General features: G+C 54.0%; 6 protein-coding genes across 6 annotated transcripts; 4 read left to right on the forward strand and 2 right to left on the reverse strand.

Annotated features, from left to right (window-relative positions):
- Nucleotides 1–1,137: 1,137 nt before the first annotated feature.
- On the forward strand, nt 1,138–3,944 carry BJ171DRAFT_126033 (uncharacterized protein). Its single transcript, XM_053105591.1, has 6 exons — nt 1,138–1,708; nt 2,025–2,168; nt 2,327–2,410; nt 2,529–2,695; nt 2,862–3,160; nt 3,390–3,944. Exons 1-6 carry the CDS (start codon nt 1,412–1,414, stop codon nt 3,878–3,880), a joined length of 1,482 nt encoding a protein of 493 aa, XP_052966011.1. The 5' UTR covers nt 1,138–1,411; the 3' UTR covers nt 3,881–3,944.
- A 1,038-nt stretch (nt 3,945–4,982) lies between these two features.
- On the forward strand, nt 4,983–6,754 carry BJ171DRAFT_507073 (translation protein SH3-like domain-containing protein). Its single transcript, XM_053111179.1, has 2 exons — nt 4,983–5,034; nt 5,256–6,754. The coding sequence occupies exon 2, from the start codon at nt 5,308–5,310 to the stop codon at nt 6,538–6,540; it is 1,233 nt and encodes a 410-aa protein (XP_052966012.1). The 5' UTR covers nt 4,983–5,034; nt 5,256–5,307; the 3' UTR covers nt 6,541–6,754.
- A 1,271-nt stretch (nt 6,755–8,025) lies between these two features.
- Nucleotides 8,026–8,392, forward strand: BJ171DRAFT_582311 (uncharacterized protein; the record flags this gene model as incomplete). Its single annotated transcript, XM_053114166.1, has 2 exons — nt 8,026–8,254; nt 8,352–8,392. 2 exons carry the CDS (start codon nt 8,026–8,028, stop codon nt 8,390–8,392), a joined length of 270 nt encoding a protein of 89 aa, XP_052966013.1.
- Nucleotides 8,393–8,724: 332 nt separating this feature from the next.
- Nucleotides 8,725–13,703, forward strand: BJ171DRAFT_582312 (uncharacterized protein; the record flags this gene model as incomplete). Its single annotated transcript, XM_053114167.1, has 10 exons — nt 8,725–11,459; nt 11,585–11,668; nt 11,848–12,038; nt 12,152–12,322; nt 12,412–12,515; nt 12,657–12,785; nt 12,871–12,973; nt 13,138–13,299; nt 13,385–13,536; nt 13,647–13,703. The coding sequence occupies 10 exons, from the start codon at nt 8,725–8,727 to the stop codon at nt 13,701–13,703; spliced, it is 3,888 nt and encodes a 1,295-aa protein (XP_052966014.1).
- Nucleotides 13,704–14,788: 1,085 nt separating this feature from the next.
- On the reverse strand, nt 14,789–16,408 carry BJ171DRAFT_507080 (uncharacterized protein). The gene is made up of 4 exons (XM_053111180.1): nt 16,330–16,408; nt 16,054–16,179; nt 15,624–15,836; nt 14,789–15,347 (listed from the first exon to the last, which is right to left on the reverse strand). Exons 2-4 carry the CDS (start codon nt 16,082–16,084, stop codon nt 14,965–14,967), a joined length of 627 nt encoding a protein of 208 aa, XP_052966015.1. The 5' UTR covers nt 16,085–16,179; nt 16,330–16,408; the 3' UTR covers nt 14,789–14,964.
- A 783-nt stretch (nt 16,409–17,191) lies between these two features.
- Nucleotides 17,192–19,195, reverse strand: BJ171DRAFT_621829 (uncharacterized protein; the record flags this gene model as incomplete). The annotated part of the gene is made up of 4 exons (XM_053115437.1): nt 17,192–17,758; nt 17,801–17,996; nt 18,270–18,663; nt 18,928–19,195. The coding sequence occupies 4 exons, from the start codon at nt 19,193–19,195 to the stop codon at nt 17,192–17,194; spliced, it is 1,425 nt and encodes a 474-aa protein (XP_052966016.1).
- Nucleotides 19,196–20,588: the final 1,393 nt, after the last annotated feature.

Below are 20,588 nucleotides of genomic sequence, written 5' to 3' on the forward strand. Positions count from 1 at the left end.
TTCGGCTCCTCATATCGGACGCTAGCTGTTCGAAGCAAGCAAGCACTGAAAACGCGGTATACCGTCATCCAGGCCAACCGCATATCCTCAGTCCGAGAGGCTCGGCGCGCCTGCAACGTCAATCCGAGGCAACTCGCAGCCTGCTGCCTCTGCTCCAGAGCAGAAATGCATGCACAGAGGCCTCCGATGAAGAGGGGGACCGAGACGCTGCAGCACGGTCTCGATCTTCTCTCAGCAAGATAGGTGCTTCCGGGCATGCAGGGTGCTGCCATCGACTCGGAATACTCTCTGCACAGATGCAGCATCTTGCATCGCTCGCCCAAGATTTGCACTCGCAATGCCAACAGCCACCCGGTGAACGCAGCATATACATCCCAGCACGCTCATCCGACGCGCTGAATCTCTTGGGGCAATTCGACGATGCCGAAGACGATGCCGAAGACGATGCCGAAGACGATGCCTCTGACAAGCCATACCGCCCAGCGAACTCGCATAAATTCGATCAAGATGATCGCCGAGGGTTCAGGGAACAGCGTACCTCAAGCACAACCCCCAAGCATTGTCGCAACGCAGATCACCAGCCATGCGAGAGCTCATGTCGAAGCCAATGTGTTCCAGCGGACCACTGCCCCATCCCACATATCCGTCCACCGCCTCCACCACCGCCGACGCCGCAGCTGGATCGGCAGCTCAAAAGGACACAGAGCGACGATGCAGGAAGGCCCGATCGCCCGCTGTTTGTTGCGGCAGTTGCCCAGCCAGACGCCGAGGTGCTGCGATTCCTACACCCATGTCCAAGACATACCAGGACACTCTGTTCGATTCAGGACTCATCGGACGTCTTTGGATGGAGCCTAAAATGAACATGTCCAGTTGATCCATCAACGTCAACGCTTCTGTTGCATGTGGTCGCTGGCTCTTTTGTCATGCGAGGCACGGAGGATGATCAAAGGGCGGGTGTATTCAGGGCCCAGAGCGAGTGCACACCGGCATCAAAGGCAACGCTCCCGTTCATTATTGTCGGACGTATCGTTCGTCCGCTCGGACATGGACATCACCAGACGAACGCAGTCGCCCAGGAAAAGTCGAGCACGAGACACACCGTCGCTCAGCAACCACCACGAAACAAAGGCGGCCGCTTGGGATGCATGGAGCTGTCTTGCGAGAACTGGATCCGTCGGCTGCGGCAAGAGCCGTCCGCTAGTCGTCGCAGCCAGACAGGGGCTTTTGTGGATGGCGGTGATCGGCGGACGGTGTGGGCGGTCGTTGCGAGCGGTCGTTGCGAGCGGTTGCTGTGGCCTCGGAGCTTGGGGTGTCGGGCGCCTTCTGGTTCCCCTTGGCTCTGATCGCCTCTGATCGCCTCTGATCGCCTTGGATTGCTCGCCTGCCCAACACTTTCTGATCTCCCACCATGATCGACACTGCCCAGGCGCTCCCAGAGTCGTATGAACGGCCCCCGGCGGTTCCTGATATTTTGGCCACCCCATCGGCGCTGTCCAAGACCCAGCAGAAGAAGGCTCGCCGACGGCTCCAAGCCGAGATCGACACCGGGATGAAAACCGCATCATCTCAGGCTACCCTCTTGTCTGATCAGGCCGCCAGCGTCGACACTAGCAATGGCACCGATGATCAAGCTGACGAGGAGCCCAGGGCCAATCCCTACTGCGAAGGTATCAGCAAGCGCCTGAAGTATCTCAAGAAGAAGCAGGTGAGCGAGCATAGCCATGGCCCACCCACCGTCTGCCGACCTCGGCGTCGGTCGCATCAGCAGCTTTTGTCGGCAAGGCTCGGACTTGCGAGTCCTACCTCACGCTGGGACGGAGCCCCCCCCCCGACCCAGTCCGGATCTGGATCTGGATCTGGATCTTGGGCGAAAGCTTTTGGACATGGGCCTGTTCGATCAGCTGAGGCACTATCGCGGTGCCCCAAGCGCTTGCGCTTTGCGATCCGACCAACGCCAATCCATTTGGTGTTCGTCATCAATCGCAATTCTCTGACGCCTTTTGGACTCTGTTTGATCGCAGTCTCGAGTCGGGCGATATGAAGGTCTTGATCGCAAGACCCTGAACCCCGACCAGCTGCTGATGCTAGAAAAGAAGCCCGAGCTCAACATGGCCATCAGCGAGCTGGAGGATCTTCTCGCCAGTTTCGCCACAATCGAGGCTCAAGTGAGTGAAGGAGCCAGCTCGAGTGGCCCACCTCCGGCATCAACCACGGCTCCTTCCCGCCAGCCGCCTGGAGCCCGGGTCTGCGCTCGCGGTCGGCTCGGATCAGCGCGGCAGCATATTGCGTCCGTCAACGACTAACCCGCCCTCTGGATCTGCAGGAAGCCAGGATCGCCAAGGACCAGCAACGCAAGCTGCAGCAGGCTCATGCCCAGGCCCTCCAACAGGCCATCGAGGATCAGAAGGTGCCCTTGATCCCCCGGCCTGTCTGTGGCTGCCCAATCATTCCGGCGCCAGCTCTTAATTAATTAGCATAGAATTAACAGCGGCCATTTTTTTCTGACCCCCCGTCGCACTATAAAGTCCGTCTTTGCCGCTCACATCCAAAACACACTCAAGTCGTTCTTTGTTCTCAACTTCCTGCTGCCGAACCTGTCTGCCTCGTCGATTGCCATCAATGAGCAGCAGTATCACACGCTGACTCACTTCCGATGTGCTGTTGCCGCCGTCAACCTCGAAGGTGCCGAAAGGTACATGCGCATATATGCGGTTCTGAAAGTGACCGACTCCTGAGCCTGCTCATATCCACCAGCGCCTCTGCCACCACAATCCCATCCATTTGCAGTCATTTTGCCACAACCGGATTCCAACTTCCTGTTACTGCTTCGTCCTAACACTCTATATCTCCATCTCCAGCTGTGAGAATTTTATCGACGAGGCTCATGCCCATCTGATCAAGTATCTAGAGGGATCCAACGAGGAGTTCGTGCCCGGAACAAGCTACGCTGATCTTGCGGCCCTGATCTCCGGGATCCTCCACCCCGTGTCGGCTCCTCAGTTTGGTGTCCCAGAGGAAGACCTTGCCGAAGCTGAGTCCTCGGAAGCCAGTCGCGACGCCTCCCTGCCCCAACCCCTGGCCAACCTCGAGCTCACGACAAAGACCAACACAATCAGCTTCCTCAGCCCCAGTGAATGCCTAGAGCCCGCCCTTGGAGGTGCGTCAGCCATTCCAGGCTTGCACGCGCGAATGAACCCCGGCAATAGAAGAAACGGGTGCTGCTATGATGCTGGATAATCGATTAGTCTTTATGATACCACTTGATTCCAAAATACCCCATCCCTGAGCCGCATGATCTTCTCGTTTGCGATGTGATTCCGTCGCCGCTGTAGTGGGTGGAGCGGCCCTGTCTAACATGCTTGACTCTGGACTCTAAATACTCACAGAACCGGTCCCGGCCGATGATCTGGCCGAAAAAAGCGACTTTGCGGACACATCCAGTGAAGAGGTGGCCGTCCTTGTTGATGACACTACCGGAGGTTTCTCTGTCGACGTCCCCGAGCCAGCAAGCGCCCCTGTTTCTGACGAGACCCAACCGCGCGAAGTCCAACCTCAGGGCGAGCGTACTCGCAACCCCCGATACCGCGGAAAGAATTACCGTCCTGACTTTCGAAGCCACCGCAATCGGCCCCAAGACGAAGGCCGTGATAAGGGTAGTACAGATCGTTCCAGCCGGGCCAGCCAGAGTCAAGGCCAAAGCCAGCGTCCCAGAGGTCCTGGATCGGCGACTCGCCGGCCCAATGGCGATGGTGCCGTCCAGACCCCTCCCGGCAAGAGCGGACGCCGCGGCGACCATCAGCGACTCGACAAGACCGAGACACGCCATCCTGGCGGCGACCGTCCTCGAGCCGGCATTCAGCAGCCCCGAGATAACTAAAGGAGCTACACCGGGGTTATGGATGGGGGTATATCCGGTAGTATTGGCGCTCCGATGCCAACCCAGGACGGCCACCCTATCCCTCGGGATGTCTGTGCAGTCATGAGTAGGAGGTGTAGAACCTGCCGTCAGCAGCTTTTGTACAGTTGATGATTTGGAATTGCGAGCGTGCGGACCTGCACCGAACTCCCTCCCATGGCTTGGACCCTGGACCCTTGGGAAGGATTGGAGATCAGGGATATCACTACAGGCAAAAATGGAGAACGCCGTTTTGTCTGCTGGTCGCTTTTTGGATGTGAATACATGTGTTCGTGATCGTCCAAACATGGTCCCCATCTACTCGCGGAAGAGGCAGGCAAAGGATGGATCTAGCAGCCTCCATCATATCTGATGCTTCCGAGTAGCCTCATCACCCCATGTCGATCGTCGACCATGGGTGTCAGCCGGATACGTGCACTACATTCGAGAGAAATCTGAGCGCTGTCGCATTTCAGTCGAACATGCGGTCTGTTGTAGCCTGCGTCCGACAGGGCGGCTTGCAATGTGTGGTGTCGTCATCACCAAGGACGCCGGATCGCTGGCCACCGGTCTGGGAATATTTTGCGGGGTGGGCCGTAGCATTCCAGATGCGCTCCGGGCGTCGGAAAGCTGAGTTGAAAGCCCCAGGCACACTGTGGTACGGGAACAAGATGCCACTTCCGCCAGAGGATGATCTTGGCCAGTCGGTCGTCGCCAAACGAAATCGATCAGACACGTCTATGAGGTCGAAGCCTGGATCAGCAAAATTGTCAATAACGAGACTGGGACACCATCGCGCAGCGGCGCTCGTGTATCCTACGGCTCAGGAGTTTTCGTTCAAGTAAGAGCCGCTTGGCCGGCGTACTCCTGGCTGACGCTCGCTCTCGGCGCAAGTGCCTCTTGGTGCCGTTCCCACATCCCCACATCCCCACATTCCCACATTCCCACACGGTCTCGTGCCACCACCGCGTAGCCACAGACGTCTGGATGCATCCGGCTGGCTCGAGCCGACACGTGCGTGGCTTGGTCATGGTGGCTGCCGTCCTCGTCTTTTGGACGAAAAAAAATTTGCGTCTGGTGGGTATCAAGATCAAGATCGCGCCGAGACCGACACAGCGCACAGCCGTTCAGAGCAGGTATGGCCAGCGGAGCCGTCGCGGCCATCAATGCACCAGGCCGCGAAGATCCTCGTGCCGCATCTAATGGGTTGCGACACCACGGCCCTTTTTCCACGGAGCCCGCTTTGGAACTCTGGAGAATCGTATATGGCAATCCATTTTGCAACAGATCTGCGGATGGCCGCTGGCAGCTTCGATTGTTCACTAAGTGCTGTTTGTATTTGGAATGTTGTTGTTAGATCTCCCCTTGGTCTCCATCGTCAACGCTAACAAGATCGACATCTGGGTCCAATGAAGCTTCTTGTGAATATGGGCTCCGCCCTTGGCCAGGCCATGCATCATGGCGTTTCACACTGCCCACCGTCGATCGGCATTGCCTCCCGCCTTCTCAATCCGACGGCAGCGCTTGCAAATCGACCCACCGCTCTGTCAACGCCGTCGATAGTTTCGCCATGGTGTTCTCCGTGCCCCTTCATCGCTTCTCAAATTCGTCCAAAGACCTATCGAAAAACCGACACAAAGGGTCGCAAGCGCTATCTGAAAGCGATTACGCTCCTGCGCGAACAAGGCATCGAGCCCGTGCGAAGAACATTCCCAGAGACAGAAAACCGTTTCTGGAAAATCACAGGGAACATGAAAGTTTATAAGCCTGTTAGCCCCGGCTGCCGTCATCGTCGTCAGCTCACTCGAGACCATCTGTGGAAAGGCTCGTGCATCCATCGATTGTCGTTCGGCAAGCGCTCGACCGGTGGCCGAAGCACTCGAACGGGATCCGTCACCGTGCGACACCGGGGTGGTGGCCACAAGCGCCGTGTGCGCCTGATCGACTTTATGCGCACCGCCCCAGGCCCACACGAGGTCGTGCGTTTGGAGTACGATCCCAATCGCAACTGCAATCTGGCGCTGCTCCGCAACATGTCGACCAACGAATTTTCGTACATTATCCACCCGAAAGATGTCAATGTGGGCGATACGATCCATTCGTGGCGAAGCGGCATTCCTGCTCCTGCCCCTGGAGAGGAGCCTCTGTCCAGGGCTACGATGATCAAGAGTGGCAACTGCTTGCGCCTGCGCGATCTTCCTATCGGCACAGTCGTTCATAACATTGGACTCAAGTCCGATGGTCCTGCTCAGCTCTGCCGCTCCGCTGGCACAAGCGGCCAAGTGCTCGATAACGATGCCGATGGCAAAACCGGGTTTGCACACGTCCGCCTCAAGAGCAAGGAAGTCCGCTTGATTCCATCTGAAGCGTGCGCCACCGTTGGCGTTGTTGGCAATGAGGATTACAAGCTGATTGTCTGGGGCAAAGCCGGTGCCAGCCGCCGACGCGGCCTCCGCCCCTCGGTCCGTGGTATTGCCCAGAGTCCATACGATCACCCGCACGGTGGTGGCTCCAAATCCAAGGGCAACAAGCACCCCAGAACGCCGTGGGGCAAGAAGACCAAGGGCTGGAAAACAGTTCGCAAGCTCCGAAAGAGATGGCACATCATCACTCCCAAGTGGAAAGCCAAGATGTCAAGCTAAACAGATCGCGGCTCCAATCCTGCGCTTTGGTCCAGAGTGTTTTGCCTGGTTCAAAATGACTCAGGCCCCTTGCTTCAGCCACCTCGAGAAATAACGTGGCACCGCTCTGGCGGCTCCACGATCCATTACAGCGCTGGAGAAACGAACGAGGACTCTGCTCCCGTTTTTCTCCAAAGCCCACGGGTCCTGAATACACAGCCATCCATCATCCGTAGCGACTGCCCACTTCGTGGAAGTCCTGAGGCGAACGCGTGTGTGTGTGGGGTGTGTGTGTGTGGCTGGAGCCGCTGGCAGAGCACGTTCGAACCAGCCAGCCAGCCAGCCAGCCAGCCAGCCAGCCAGCCAGCCAGCCAGCCAGGTCAGAGACAGTGCTCTTTCTTGTGGTCCTGCTGGCTCCTCATACCCTCCAGCCCTCCGTGTCCGCCGGATCGACATGAGCGAGCAAGAGAAAAAGCCTGCCTCGTCCTGGTGGGGCGGCCTGTTCCGGTCCTCCGCTGCGTCGGGCTCGGGCAGTGACAGCAAGCCGACAAGACCTGCGAGAACCATGCCGCCTGTCTCGGGTATGTCGCTGCGCCGTTCGTCGACCTCTGGTGCATGGGGTTTCTGTGGACATGCTGGATTAAGAGCGATGCCGTTTACACTGAAACTGAATCGCTAGGTCCTGAAAGTAGCGGTCGAGATGAGTCTTCGTTGCACTCCTTCTCCGACTCTCCCAAAATCGACGGCTCGCTGTCCGCACAGGGCCAACGCCATCCGACCCATGTTGTCCGAGCCACCAACGGCCACAGCCCCGCAGATGCTCACCCACATCACCATCATGCTGCCGTTAAAGACGAGGTAGTATCTGTGCTGGTGTATTTCTCTTTGACTCACGCAGTAGCCCGTATTGATGTGTTGTTTGTGGCTTGTTCTTGATCCGGTACTGGGTGCTAAGTATCATCATTCGTTGCTTCATTGGGTCGTAGAGCCGATTACTATGCCCAATCTGCGCCTCAGCGTCCGTGTATGAATGCTGCGTCTGTGGTAAGAGACGAGCAGGCCATTGGCTCCTTATGTGCTCATATCTTGACGACCCACGTTCTGGTCTTGAATCACCTCCCCCATTCGACGGCCGCTTCGACTGATCCAGCGGCTCAACCTTTGCTTTCTGGGTTTAGGGGAGATTGTATGTCCTCAATGCCCAGCCCGCACCAACTCTGCCAAGATAGCCAGCAATGGGTAAGCCAAAAAGACATATATGTCCTCGAGGGGTCGCTATCCGACCTCGGATTCGACAGCGGTCGGCACAAGTGCTGTCGTTGGATGTGCCCCTCGTCAGTACATCTCCACTAACATACACATGGGGGGCCTTTCCCTTGAAGCAAATGTGCGCGCTGCTCAGAGTCCAGAACGTTTGTGCGAGAAGCTCGCCACCATCACAACCTATCACCGCATCGTATCAGTGCCAGCTCGTCGATTCATCAATTTGACAGCCGCGATCGTGCAATGCTTGATCTGAGCTCGCACAGCGAAATTTACGGCCACATTGAGCCATACTATGCAACTGATAACGATGATCCTGAAGACGACGATGACGATGACGATGACGAAGACGAAGACGACGATGGTGGTGGAGATCCTCATCACCACCGCAGCCATCTTCGCAACGATGGCGCCGATGATGACGATGGCGACGATGAGAATGAGGACGAAGACGATCCCAACGCGAGCTTTCGTAGTCACCGACACATTCGGACGACTACACAGGACTGGAGTAGCGCCGTCAACATTCCATCGATGCTGAATCAAGGCCTGTCCTCTGCCTCTGACAGTCATCGGCGCCATCATGGTGATGTCGCCGATGTTTCGTTAGCGCAGCTCGAGGTTCAGCCGTCTCCACAGCGCCGTCCCCTACCAAAGCGCTGGTCACATCGCTTCCGTACGATTGACATTTTACAAACCATCAGCAATAGCCTTCCAAAACAATCGCTCCAAAACAAGTCCTCCCACCGCCCAAGCGACACCGACTCCCCACAATCGATGTGGAGTCAAGATGCCCTCGATCATATGAAAGCCGTTCTTGGTCAGATGTTAGATCGGCATCAAATACACCCTTCCACACGGGATCGGTGGAGAGATATGATAGTTGGCCTTTTGCTGAAGATATGTGAGAACATCGATCCCGATATAAGCAAAGGAGACGACATGGACATTCGGCAGTATGTCAAGATCAAAAAGATCCCTGGTGGACAACCGCAAGATTGCGAACTTATCAGCGGCCGTGTTACCTCGAAGACGGCTCCACACAAGAAGATGCTTCGCGACATTACGAACCCGCGCATCTTGCTCCTGAGCTTTGCCCTTGAGTACGAACGACCAACCGCCGGACATCTCTCTTTGGATCCGGTGCTTGCGAACGAAAGAGACTACATCGAGCAACTCGTATCCTGTATTGCCGAACTTGAGCCCAGCATCGTTTTGGTCGAAAGATCTATATCTCGAACAGCGCTCGAGCGCTTTCTGAAGACAAACATCACAGTTATTCCCAATGTAAAGGCATCGGTGCTTGAGCGGCTGACGAGATTCACAGGCGCATCCATAGTCTCCTCTCCGGCCAAGCTGAAGGACTGTACCTCAGCCAGCTTGGGTTCGTGTGGTCGCATTTCCTTCAAGACTTTTGTCCACCCGGATCTTCCTTGCGGCAAGAAATCGTTTATGTACTTTGAGGGATGCCCGAAGGATCTTGGATGCACCGTTGTCCTTCGAGGCGAGAACGCGCATACACTTGGCGTGATCAAGGAAATTGTCGGTCTCATGGTATACATTGCCAATAATCTCAAGCTTGAGGTTGGCTTGCTTCAAGATCAATCCGCCATGGCCCAAGACGAGGTCCCTAAGACCGTCAAAGATGGCGACCCAGAGGCAAAGTCTGGTGTTTCTGACGAAACTCCCTTGAGCCGGATCATCTCGATTTATAACCAAGTGCTGTTATCAGCCTCACCACATGTCCGGTTTCCTCCGCCATACGGGCTCCGTAAGCTACGTGACAACGAGCTCAAAGCTATTCAAACCCTGAAAAAACAAGGCCATGATGTCACAGCGAATCCTCCTTCGATTGACCCAAGCAAACTCAAGGAGGCCGTCGGTGGAGAGGATTTCTCCGACCTGCTCCAAGGCGATGCCCAATCGACACCTCTCACGATTGCCAATATCCCAGCTACGACCCTTGATCCGTTTTCATACCAGAGCATCATGGTACTCTATTCAATTGTGTCGAATGATGCCACGCTTCCATGCCACGAGCCCGAGTTCATCACCTTTGAATACTACAAGGATACGGACATGACCTTGGGCCAGTTTCTCGAGGAGCTCTTTGTCTCTTCGCATTGCAGATGTCCGACCAAGCACTGCAATGATTTGATGCTGATGCACTATCGCAGCTACACCCATGGTGAAGGCCGTATCACCGTTACCATCGAGGAAGTTGACCCCCCTGAGATTCCGCCGGCGAGCCAAGGCATCAGCATGTGGAGTTTTTGCCAAGTATGCAAGCAGTCGACGCCGCCCGTCACCATGTCCAAGGAAACGTGGAAATACTCATTTGGCAAATTTCTCGAGCTCAGCTTTTACCACTCCTCTCTGGTTTGTGACCTTGATGGATGCTCTCATAGTTTGAACCAGCAACACAGTCGCTTTTATCGCTGGGGCGATTTAGTGGTGCGGTTTGAATATGATCACATCGATATGTACGAAGTGCTGGTGCCGCCTATTCACGTGCAACCTGCAACAGAAGAAAGTCGAAAATTTCTCCAAAACGAATATGAGAAGCTCAGAGACCAAGCCAATCAGTATTACGACTCGCTCCTCCACCGCGCCAAAGTTATGAATTTGGACATCTTGCCGCCGACTCGTATCACTGCCTGTCGTGACGAGCTCCAGGAGATCACCAAACGTATCGCCGGAGAGCGAAAATACCTTCTCCAGCTGCTACAGCAAAACTCCCTCAATCTAGACGATGCACTTGCCATCAATCGAATCATCCGACTCTTGCAAGAAAATGTCCAGAGATGGGACCTGGAATTCGTCAACTTTATGCGCACCCACTACCAAATCGACGCTCGCGACCTGCGCCGCATGACCGCAGCCCAAATCAAAAAGATCTTCCCCCAGGCTAATCAGGAAGCAGATTCTGTGGAGGTCGAGGGGAGATCGGTGGACGTTGACGGCCCAGGCAAGCTACATGTAGAGATGCCGCGGCCGATGCTGGGTACCACACCAACCACCTTGACTCCGAGTAGCTCCATGATACTCAGCCAATCCAAATCGGAGCCACCTGTTCCCATGCTGGACATTCATCGCAAGTACTCCATCCAACTGATCAAGGAAATGGACGATTTGGATGGACTGTATCCACACGTATCTCAGTCGCCCTACGAGCCCAATCAAGCGCTTCGGACACCTAAACGAGGCGCCGTTGATGTGGCTTTGAGCGAAGATGAGCCCGAAATGGAGGTGCTGCTCGATCGGCCAATGCTTCCTTTGGATGTCATCTCGCCCATCGATCAGCACAATGTTTCCAGCTCTGAGATCTTTGCCATGCAGGAGCTTGATTTTACCGTGTCCGAAATAAGCCCAACGAAACTGCCTGTGTTGCAGCCTCAGGACGAAGACCCTTCTGTGGAAGGATTTGATCTCTCGCCGGTCCTGGGAAGCCGCCTGGATGTGTTTAGCCGTGAAGATGAAAAGGTCGCTGACGATTATTTTAGCCCGACAGTTGGGTGGGAGGCCGGGGGCACGCCTCCGAGTACCTTTGAGCAAGAATTTGGCTCGCACGACAACGAGCATCCCGCACATTCCGACGAAAAGCCAGTTTCGATTATCAAGACTCTTGCGAATCTTTGGACTGGAAACGTGGATCTGCATCCCCTTTCGTATCCATTGTCAGTTTCGGGCTTTGTGATCTGAGCAAGGCTCCGGCTTGTGCAAGAGACGCTGGGTGAATGCTTCCTAGATGGCAGGAAGGACCGGTCACTTACCTTGTATGATTTGATGCTGAAATCAACAGTACCCCAAGTGAACACATCTTTAAGGATTCCAGCGTCGTCGTTCGAGAAGATGAGCCGAGCTCGATCATCTCATTCACACTGAGGTGAGTTGGATCCGACGTTATTTCGTGGGCGGCTGAAATGGATGATATCAACGAGAGATGCCAAAGAGGGGAGATAGGGGAGGGGGATAGGAAATGAGGAAGGGGGAATGGGAGAGGGAGAATTCGATGTGTCGAGCTCAGGGTTTGACCGAGGCCATCCCGTCTCTATTCAAATGCAGCTCCAAGCACTACGAAGAAAAGCTGGGCGCGCTGCTCGCGTCAGACGATCAATCCAGCTCAAAGCCCAGCGCCTCCTCGATCCCCAATGTCAAGTCACAGGAGTATCTGCGCTACTCTGCCCCGGCAGATCATATTAACCACGAGATCGAGACGATGATGCTTCGAGGCACTGGCACACACATGAAGTATCGTATGTAGTCGGAGAGCATCCTGCGCAGTGATCTAGCTGAAGCAAAAGATGGGGTCTGATACCCGGGCGTCAATCTGACAATCATCCGCATGGTCTGTGGGACGGTGATCCAGAGTTTTCGGATGGACCTACAAAGCTCTTTTGCAAGATATTCTTTGTTGAGCAGTTTGACGCCCTCCGGCGCCACTGTGGATTTGACAAGGCCTATATCGAGTCACTGTCTCGCTGTTTTCGGTGGAACGCTACCGGTGGCAAATCAGGCTCTACGTTTCTCAAGACATGCGGTGAGTTTGTGTTGCTTCTGGATGATTGTCACACCGATGCCAGTACCGCACAGCATTATGTGGCTTGAGTTAACTCTGCCCACTTCCAGACGACCGACTTATCCTGAAGCAACTCTCGAAGCCAGAGATGGACGCACTGATCAAGTTTGCACCCTCTTATTTTGAGTACATGTCCAAAGTGTTTTTTCATGGGGTAGGTGCCGCTCTCACTGCACGCCGATTGGGCTTTTCGTGCGGCTGCCCATGCGGGCGGCTCATGCACTGATGGCTGCGATGGTGTGCCACTCGCCGATTCTGATCTGTAGCCATCAAACGTTGCGCGTCATACGTAAAGCTTCCCACCGTCCTGACAAAGATATTCGGAGTATATCGCATCGGGTTCAAAAACTCACTTGGCGGGAAGAGCCTCAAAATGGACTTGCTCGTGATGGAAAATCTGTGGTATGGACGCAACATCTCGCGGGTAAGTTGGAAGGCGATGGATTCGGTGCAATTTGCCCAGACCCCCCTTCGCAATATACGTCAAACTAACCCAGGACGTGATGCAGATCTTTGATCTGAAGGGCTCCATGCGAAATCGCCACGTCCATGTTGACGCCCAGTCTTCGGACCACAAGAATGTGGTGCTCCTGGATGAAAATCTCGTTCAATGTGGGTACATCATGAAGACTTGACGCTCACGTGCAGAAGAGGCACCGATGTACAAAATTTGGGCCGATTCATTGATTCGAAGTGCAGCGGGACCTACTTGGCTGGACCCTTTTCCTAACATGTGGCCTCCCCCCTCGGTTGTGGCGGTGACGCATATTCCTCAGTCATCAACGAGTCCCCGTTGTTTATCCGAAGCCACTCGAAAATATTGTTGAGTGACTCTGTTTTCAACGACACTCTTTTCTTATATCGCCTGACGGTGATGGACTACTCACTTCTTGTTGGGATCGATGATGACCGCCATGAGCTGGTGGTGGGGATCGTTGGTAAGTGCGTCTTGTGGAGTCTGCCACAAAGCATCCTGAAATGTGACAGAGCAACCTAACACACGCCGTTCTTGCCGCTCTCTAGATTTTGCCAGAACCTTCACCTGGGACAAGCAGCTTGAGAGCTGGGTCAAGGAAACAGCGTTTTTGGGCGGTGGGCGCGAAACGCCAACAATCGTCTCGCCCAGGGTCTACAAGCAGCGGTTTCGCATGGCAATGGACCGCTATTTCCTCATGGTAAGCGGGGCACTCAATCCATTGGCTGACTGGTCACATGATGTCCAGTCGTGACTGTATAATCGATTTGCTTTCGCGATGTCTTAACCACCACTCTGCTGGTGGCTCAGGTCCCAGACAAATTCACCGAGCTCAGCTTTGATACCAGCCAAGGGGACTCGCCGTAACCAACACCCCCCCCACGTTGAATGGCTATCGCTTGGCCATCCGCAAACAATCAGCGCCCGCAAGGAGTTGTATCCCAATTTTCCAGTTTTCCAGCTTTCCGCCGATATTTGACTCTGTTGGATCTTGGAATACACTCATCGTTTGCAACGCCGACTCGCTGGCCCTCAGCATGCTTCTCTTGGCTGTGGCAGGCCTAGTACAGAGCCCTCGCTGAACTCTGAGAGTCGGTTCTATTGAGCGCTACGACGGGTATCACATCTGATGCAAAAACTACAGTCGGTCCAGAAAGAAACGGGACAGTCACTTTCTGGCTTCAGCGGCCTGCAGCCCGCTGACTGACTGTAGGCTGTGGTGAGCTTGCGGCTGTGCGATTGTTTCCTGTCCTGGTTGGCAATCTTTGTGTGGTGAATTCACTCGACCCTCTGGACAGCTCCATGGTGTACCGATATCAAGATACTCGACCTTCTCGAGTCGCTTGGCTTCCCGGCACTGTGAGCACACTGTTTGGCCATGATTGCGATGAGTGGGTGGGTGTATTCGGGTTCCTGAACAAAACAACTGTCTTGGCTCAAAACGGTGTCCCATTTCGTGTTGGGAACGCTGTAGAGTCAATGCAGCAAAACAAGGCACTTTGTGTTTGGATGGACGACCAAAGGTCCTGACGCCTCTCCACGTTGCCCGTTGGCAAGAACCATCGACCACACTTTGACTTCCTCATCGCTGTAAAACCCGGAGAGCAACCCGCTGTCTCCTCTTGGAGGCTGCCGAAGCGATCTCCTTGATCGCAAGCCGCCCTGTCGGGCGCAGGCTATAACAGACCACATGTTCGACCGAAATGCGGCAGCGCTCAAATTAGCTATCGATTTTTCTGCTGCATTCGAGGGAAATCTGTTCTGGATCACACGCAGTCTTTCTAGGTGCGTGGATACTCCGTACATGAGAGGGAGTCATATTGCTGAAGGGAAGAACCGAATATATTTGCTCGTTTGCCGTTATGCACAGGTGCAGGTTGGAAATGCGCGCGACTATTGCTGCTCTAGTGCGCTGCTGCCGATTCCTGTGATGCCTTGATTTTTCAGGGATACCCTATGAGAAGCATGGCGACGGCCGGTTAGGATCTCCCGGGGCATCGAGTGATATGGATTTACGTGCTTACGAACGTAAAAACCGTATCTCGGACAGATCAGAGTTGATCGCGAATAGAATCAAGATCGTGGAGCACACCGAGAGCAACGAAATTAAGCGACGGCATAAATAGACTCACCACTTCTCGCGGTTGGCCCTGATCACATCGAGCAGTCCATCAAAGTGCATGTACTTGTCAAAGGCTTCAAACAGCGGAAGGACCACATAGTCTATGAATCCAATCTGGCAGCTCGGAATGTTCATATTTTCGCGATCCATGAAGGGCGAAACAGGAAGCCCCATCAGCTTTTCGATGTCTCCTTGTCTGCAAAATTCCTCCGATATCAGTTCGACCCATTTGCTGTACATCGACCAGTCCTTGGATGGGTTCGAGACATCGGAGCATTTCATTAGGATCTTGAGCATCAAGAGTCTATCTTCGCGAACTTCATACGGGTTATAGCTGGTTGCCAATTTGTTTTTAAAGAGTGACAGCAATGTCAAATGCTGCGATAGATCTAGGATCCATTTGGACAAGGCGGGATGGTGAGGCGATGCGACCAGAGGGACCAGTACATGTTCCGAGGAAGGCGTGGGGATTGCGGCCAGTCGCGACAATGGGATTATGAAATATAGGATGAAATACGACGAGAAGATATCGGTTAGTGATGTTCACCAGCGCTGCGGATGGCTCGCTTGACATTTGTCGAGGTCACCACTGCAGGGTTGCTCACTATCGCCGAGCGAGCTCGTCAATTTGTTTGAGCTTTAGCTTTGATCATATCTCGACGGACCTGTAGCTAGAACCATTTCGATAACAGCCTCTCGAAACAATTTATATTCGACCTTGGGTAGATGAGCAAGAAAATTGTACTCGGGCTTCTGGAGAATCGAAAACGATGCCGAGAGATGGTGATTTTCCAACACAGCTTTGTCATTGTACAGTAAGGCCTTGGGATCGACGGTATTGATCAAAAACAGGTTGTTCAGCCCAGGATGATCGTAGTCTATTGTTGGTTGAAAGAACGAGTTCGAGTCAATGCTGATATCGGCGACGTAATAGCTAGCGAAGTGCGCAGAACGGACACGCGTTCGCTCCAAAGCTGCCACTGCACTCCAGGTCGGCATCAAGGCAAGTGCTCGCTCCGATTGGCATCAGCAGTGAGGCCGAGTCGCTCCAATCTCGGTATCATGCGCGACTACCACATATCAATTTAGGGTTACCATGAATCATGGCGGCAACGTAGGTGGCCATAAGATCAATGGATGTAAGGGCCTCGGAAACAACTTCACAACGCGCAAACCAGCTGGCGCAATGTAGCACGTCGGTGGCATGCGTCGCATTGTGATCTAAGTGAGTTGACAAAGTGCAAAATCAGCATAGCGCAAATTGATGCATAACAGGCGCGGGTCGTAGCGGCCGCACCCAAGATACACTGCTGTGCTCAGAGACGAGCCAAATCTAATTGATTTGCCGCGTCAGGAATGGCCGTAACCTACATGGGAGGTTTCCATGGTAGCCCTTCTCGATCTCAAGAACAAAATTTTGGAACTTCTCGATCGGGATTTGAAATTCTTCAAATAGATTCTCGGTTCGAAACAAATGCATTATCAAGTGGCGAAGGGTCTTGCCATTGGCCACGTCGCTGAACTCAAATAACGGCCAGTTGTAGTCGACAATCTTGGTGAGGAAAGGCGATATTGACTGCTTCTTGTATTTGCTCGACATGGTTGACTGTGTTTTTGGCGTCGATTTTTCAAGGCGCCCAGGAATTGATGACTGACTACCGGCGAGCGATCCTTCTAGCGAGGAGGCGCGTGACGATATTGGAGTACCAAATTCATCGTCTAAATGGGAAGCAAGGCTCCGCGATTGATTGTTTAGCCGCTTCTCCCGAACTTCGGCGGGGCTACCCTGAGGTTCTTCTGGCTTGATATGTCTGGACAATGGTGTGGCGTCTCCGGCTTGAGAAACAGTGGCTGGAGTCAGCTTGAAGTGGGCTGCCTCGTACTTTAGCCGCTTGGAAGGGAAGATCTCGGAGAAGAGCCAAACCTTTCGACGGATTCGATCGAGGTGGGCATTGTACGCGGTGGAGATGGTTTACCAAGCGGATTCAGTATAGAGATGAGTTATTTAATCGACGCGGGATTGAAGCAGCGGTGAGTGGCCAGAGAATCGTGATGCCGCCATAAACTCGACACCAGAGCACATGGAGCAACTCTAATTGGCAGAGAACTTGAGACACCGATTCCAGCCATAGAAACATGGGTACCATGTGTTCTTTGATGGATATGATGTGATGTCCAACTCAATAGCGATCATAGAAAGGAAGGGGGGGGGTGCTCTCCCTCTCGCATCAAGTCATGTACAAGATGTCAGAGGGACGGCATTGCTAGTTACCTCCTGCTCAGGGTCCATAAACTCGGTAAGCTGTCCTGCAATGTCCGGCGATAAGAGGTTGCTGGATCCAAGCAAGTCCATGACCTTTCCAATCGCGATGAGGTGGTGAGGCCCCATGGTTGGGTCAGCCATCATGCTTCGCAAGATCATGAAGCATTTCTCAAGCGGAGAGTCAAAGTCTCCCACTTTAGATCCGAAAACATTTTGGATAACCTTGAGTTGGTTTGTCAGCTTTGTGTTGGCCTTTTGCATTTGGTGTGCCGTGAGAAACTTTGACCGATGGAAGATTTCAGTTTCATGGCAGGTGAATAGGATGATCCCTGAGGAGACTATGAGGGTAATTGTACAGAGAACAAAGGTCTTGATGTCGATGTTTGTGTGGTTCCAGGATCCTGGCGAAATGAATCGCGAAAGGTTGAGGAGGAGAAAGATTACATTGATGACGATAATGGAGTTGAGGGCGTAGATAAAGCGAACGCGGAGAAAAATATATGAGGCGTATAGGAAGAGAATGTTTACGGTTCCTGGCTGGAAGAGAGTAGTGTGTGCTTCGACAACAAAGAAGCGCACAATGATCCCAAGAACGGACACGAAGGTAATGAAGAACACCGAGAGAAGGTGGATAAAGTGGTCTCGCTGAGACGGTCGCAGCTTGTGGGAGGCGGTGAGGACACCAATGTATGGTAGAAGCACGCCGATGACGAGAAATGCAACATCGAGATAAATGTTGTAGACGTCGCAGAGCTGATCCGGATCGCATACGAGACTGCGGGCCGAGAGAGAGGTGTCAGCTACAATGGTCAGCAGGAGTCTCTATCAGTAGCTTATCGGTCCAACGCACGCTGCTGTCGCTACCCCAATATCATACTGCGGCGGCATCATTCGTTGAGCAGATGTGGGACATTGCACCAAGCACGAGAGGATGAAGACAGATGGAAGCATTGGAGGCCAGAGACTCGATTTGGTGTCCGACTGCTACAGGCGCCCCTCACAATGGAGTGCTCGAGCTCTTGGGCAACCTGGTCTCACAGACACTCACCAAAACCATCCGGCAGGACAGCTAGCGTCGATGTTTGCTATTGTAACGCTGCCTTTGATTGCATCCGAGTAGTTGCTGACAAAGTAATCGCTGTCTCCGGGCGACCTTGCCATCAAGTAAAGGTATCCGACAAGAGCGGACAGGAACAGGGCCCCAAGGGCCTTCCGCCATGATTTGAGGCTGTGGTTCATAAAGTACCGCTCGTACTCCACCTCAAGATCTCCTTCGTTGAAGTGCAGCAATATTGGGTGCACTCGTGGGAAGAAAGCGGTTGGCGACGTGGACGACGTCTGTGACTCTTCAATTTTTAAATTCTCGATTGGAATTTGATGGTCGAGCGTTGATTTTGGCATGGACGCCGAGTCCCGGGAAGTGCTCTTCAGTTTGTCGATGGCTAGAATGCACGGCGAAATGTCACCAAGCATGCGATTGCGCACATGCCAAAGTATGGGATGAGTATCGCGCCTCTTGATCGAGATGCACGTCGGAGCAACTCTCTTAGAGATCTCATAGTGGCGTCCAGTCAGCCACGGATATTCGCAGGTGATGGACTATCGACACGAGCTCCTCGTGCCATATAGCCAAGCGAGTCAATCGAAGGACTGCATGATTGCAGGGCTCCGAGTGATAAGGCAGCGACCGGAATTGCGCGTCATACCAACAACAACCTCGGACCGGATATTGGCATCTTGGGGCTGGTCCGAGGTGGAGCCTCCTGTCTGCGGCGTCGACCCTATCTTATCCACAATCGAATTGCGGTGCGAGTTGGTTGTGGACATCCGAACCGATCGAGGGTGCCCGCTGAGGCTCTCGGCACCAAAGCTACTTCTCCTTCGTGCAATCGCGCGTGCATCTTGGGCCACGCTGCTTCTCCTTCGGGTCGACGGCGGAAGCCGTATCGACGCGTTAATGTTGTCGCTCGACATTGTCGCTGTTGGGTGGGCTCAGGATCAGGCCGGAGAAATGAGGTTTGCGCCAGAGCGGCGGTCACAGCGATCGCCACGCGTCGGGAATGGATATCTGTGGCGGCTAGCGGCTGACGCCTTTCGATGGCCGAGTAAATCTTCCAAGCGGTATTGGACGGAGGGAATCGGAGGCTAAAGCGAAAGGGCGGGTGATGTGAGCCTTGGGGCAAAGTCTGGAGCCGGATCCGCGGGTGGCGGTTCGGCCTGCCTGTCGCTTGAATCATCGTGGGCTCGTTACAGCCCATCCAAACCGAAATGGGACATTGCTGCCAGCCGATTATCGCCACAGATGATTGACCGAGCAGATTCAAGATGATGCTCCAGAAGCCAGCCAAGCCCACTGGATCGCCAGCGAAAACAGGAACGCAATTCCATGGCCCGTCCTCCTGGGCCAACAGGGACACTCTGTCCCGCTCCGTTCCGAACAAGTTTCAGATGGCCATCATCGACGCCATGGAAAAAGGGGCAGGCTTGCGCGGACCGTGAATCGAGGGAGAGTGTGTCGTATGGGTGTATTCAGAATCGGAAGGGCGAGAAAGCGCCGAGCGTAGTAGGGGTTGGTTGGATGGATTACCCAAAAGCTTACAGTCTATCCAGAAAGAAACGGGGCACCCCCTTCCCGGCTTCAGATATCTGGACCCTGCTGGCTGACTGTAGACCCAGCGGGCAAGCCATGCGATTGTTTCCCGTCCTGGTTGGCAATCGAGTGGTTTTGGTTGGTTTGGGAAGCACAGTCTTGAATACACCCGGTCGATCTCCTGTGGCGATGATCGACTGGCATACCGAGATCATGTTCCTTGAGGCATTGATGTCTCGATCCCACAGCGTATGGCAGCTTGCACAGCTCCGGACAAAGTGTGGTTTCTCGATATCAAGATACTCAGCCTTCTCGAGTCGCTTGGCTTCCCGACAATGTGAGCACACCTGGGATGTGTTGAACTCGTTCACCGAGCACACATGGATCTTGGAGACGGATTGGTCTGGTGGGCGTCTCTGGTGGGCGTCTCTGGTGATGGTGGAACTGCTCAAAGTACTTGGCGAACCTGAGTCTCCTGGGACTGGAAGCGTATCCCTTCCCCTGTTTCCAGGATGCATTCCCAAAGGCAATCACCACTTCGGTCTCCCTTGGACATACTTGCTTGGCCATGAATGCGATGAGTGGGTGGGTGTATTCAGGTTCCAGAAAAAAAAACATAGTCATAGCTCAAAACGGGGGTGTCCCATTTCATTTTTGGAAACGCTGTAGTGGGTGCGATTGAGCGTCAACCCATGAGAAGAGACTGGAGCCGGAGCAAGCAGTCAGGGGGGAGTTGCACCACCCCGAGGACACAAACCAAAGTGCAGAACGATGAAA

Source organism: Polychytrium aggregatum, assembly GCF_025602895.1.
Source record: "Polychytrium aggregatum strain JEL109 chromosome Unknown BJ171scaffold_21, whole genome shotgun sequence".
NCBI classification, from domain to species: Eukaryota; Fungi; Chytridiomycota; class Chytridiomycetes; order Polychytriales; genus Polychytrium; species Polychytrium aggregatum.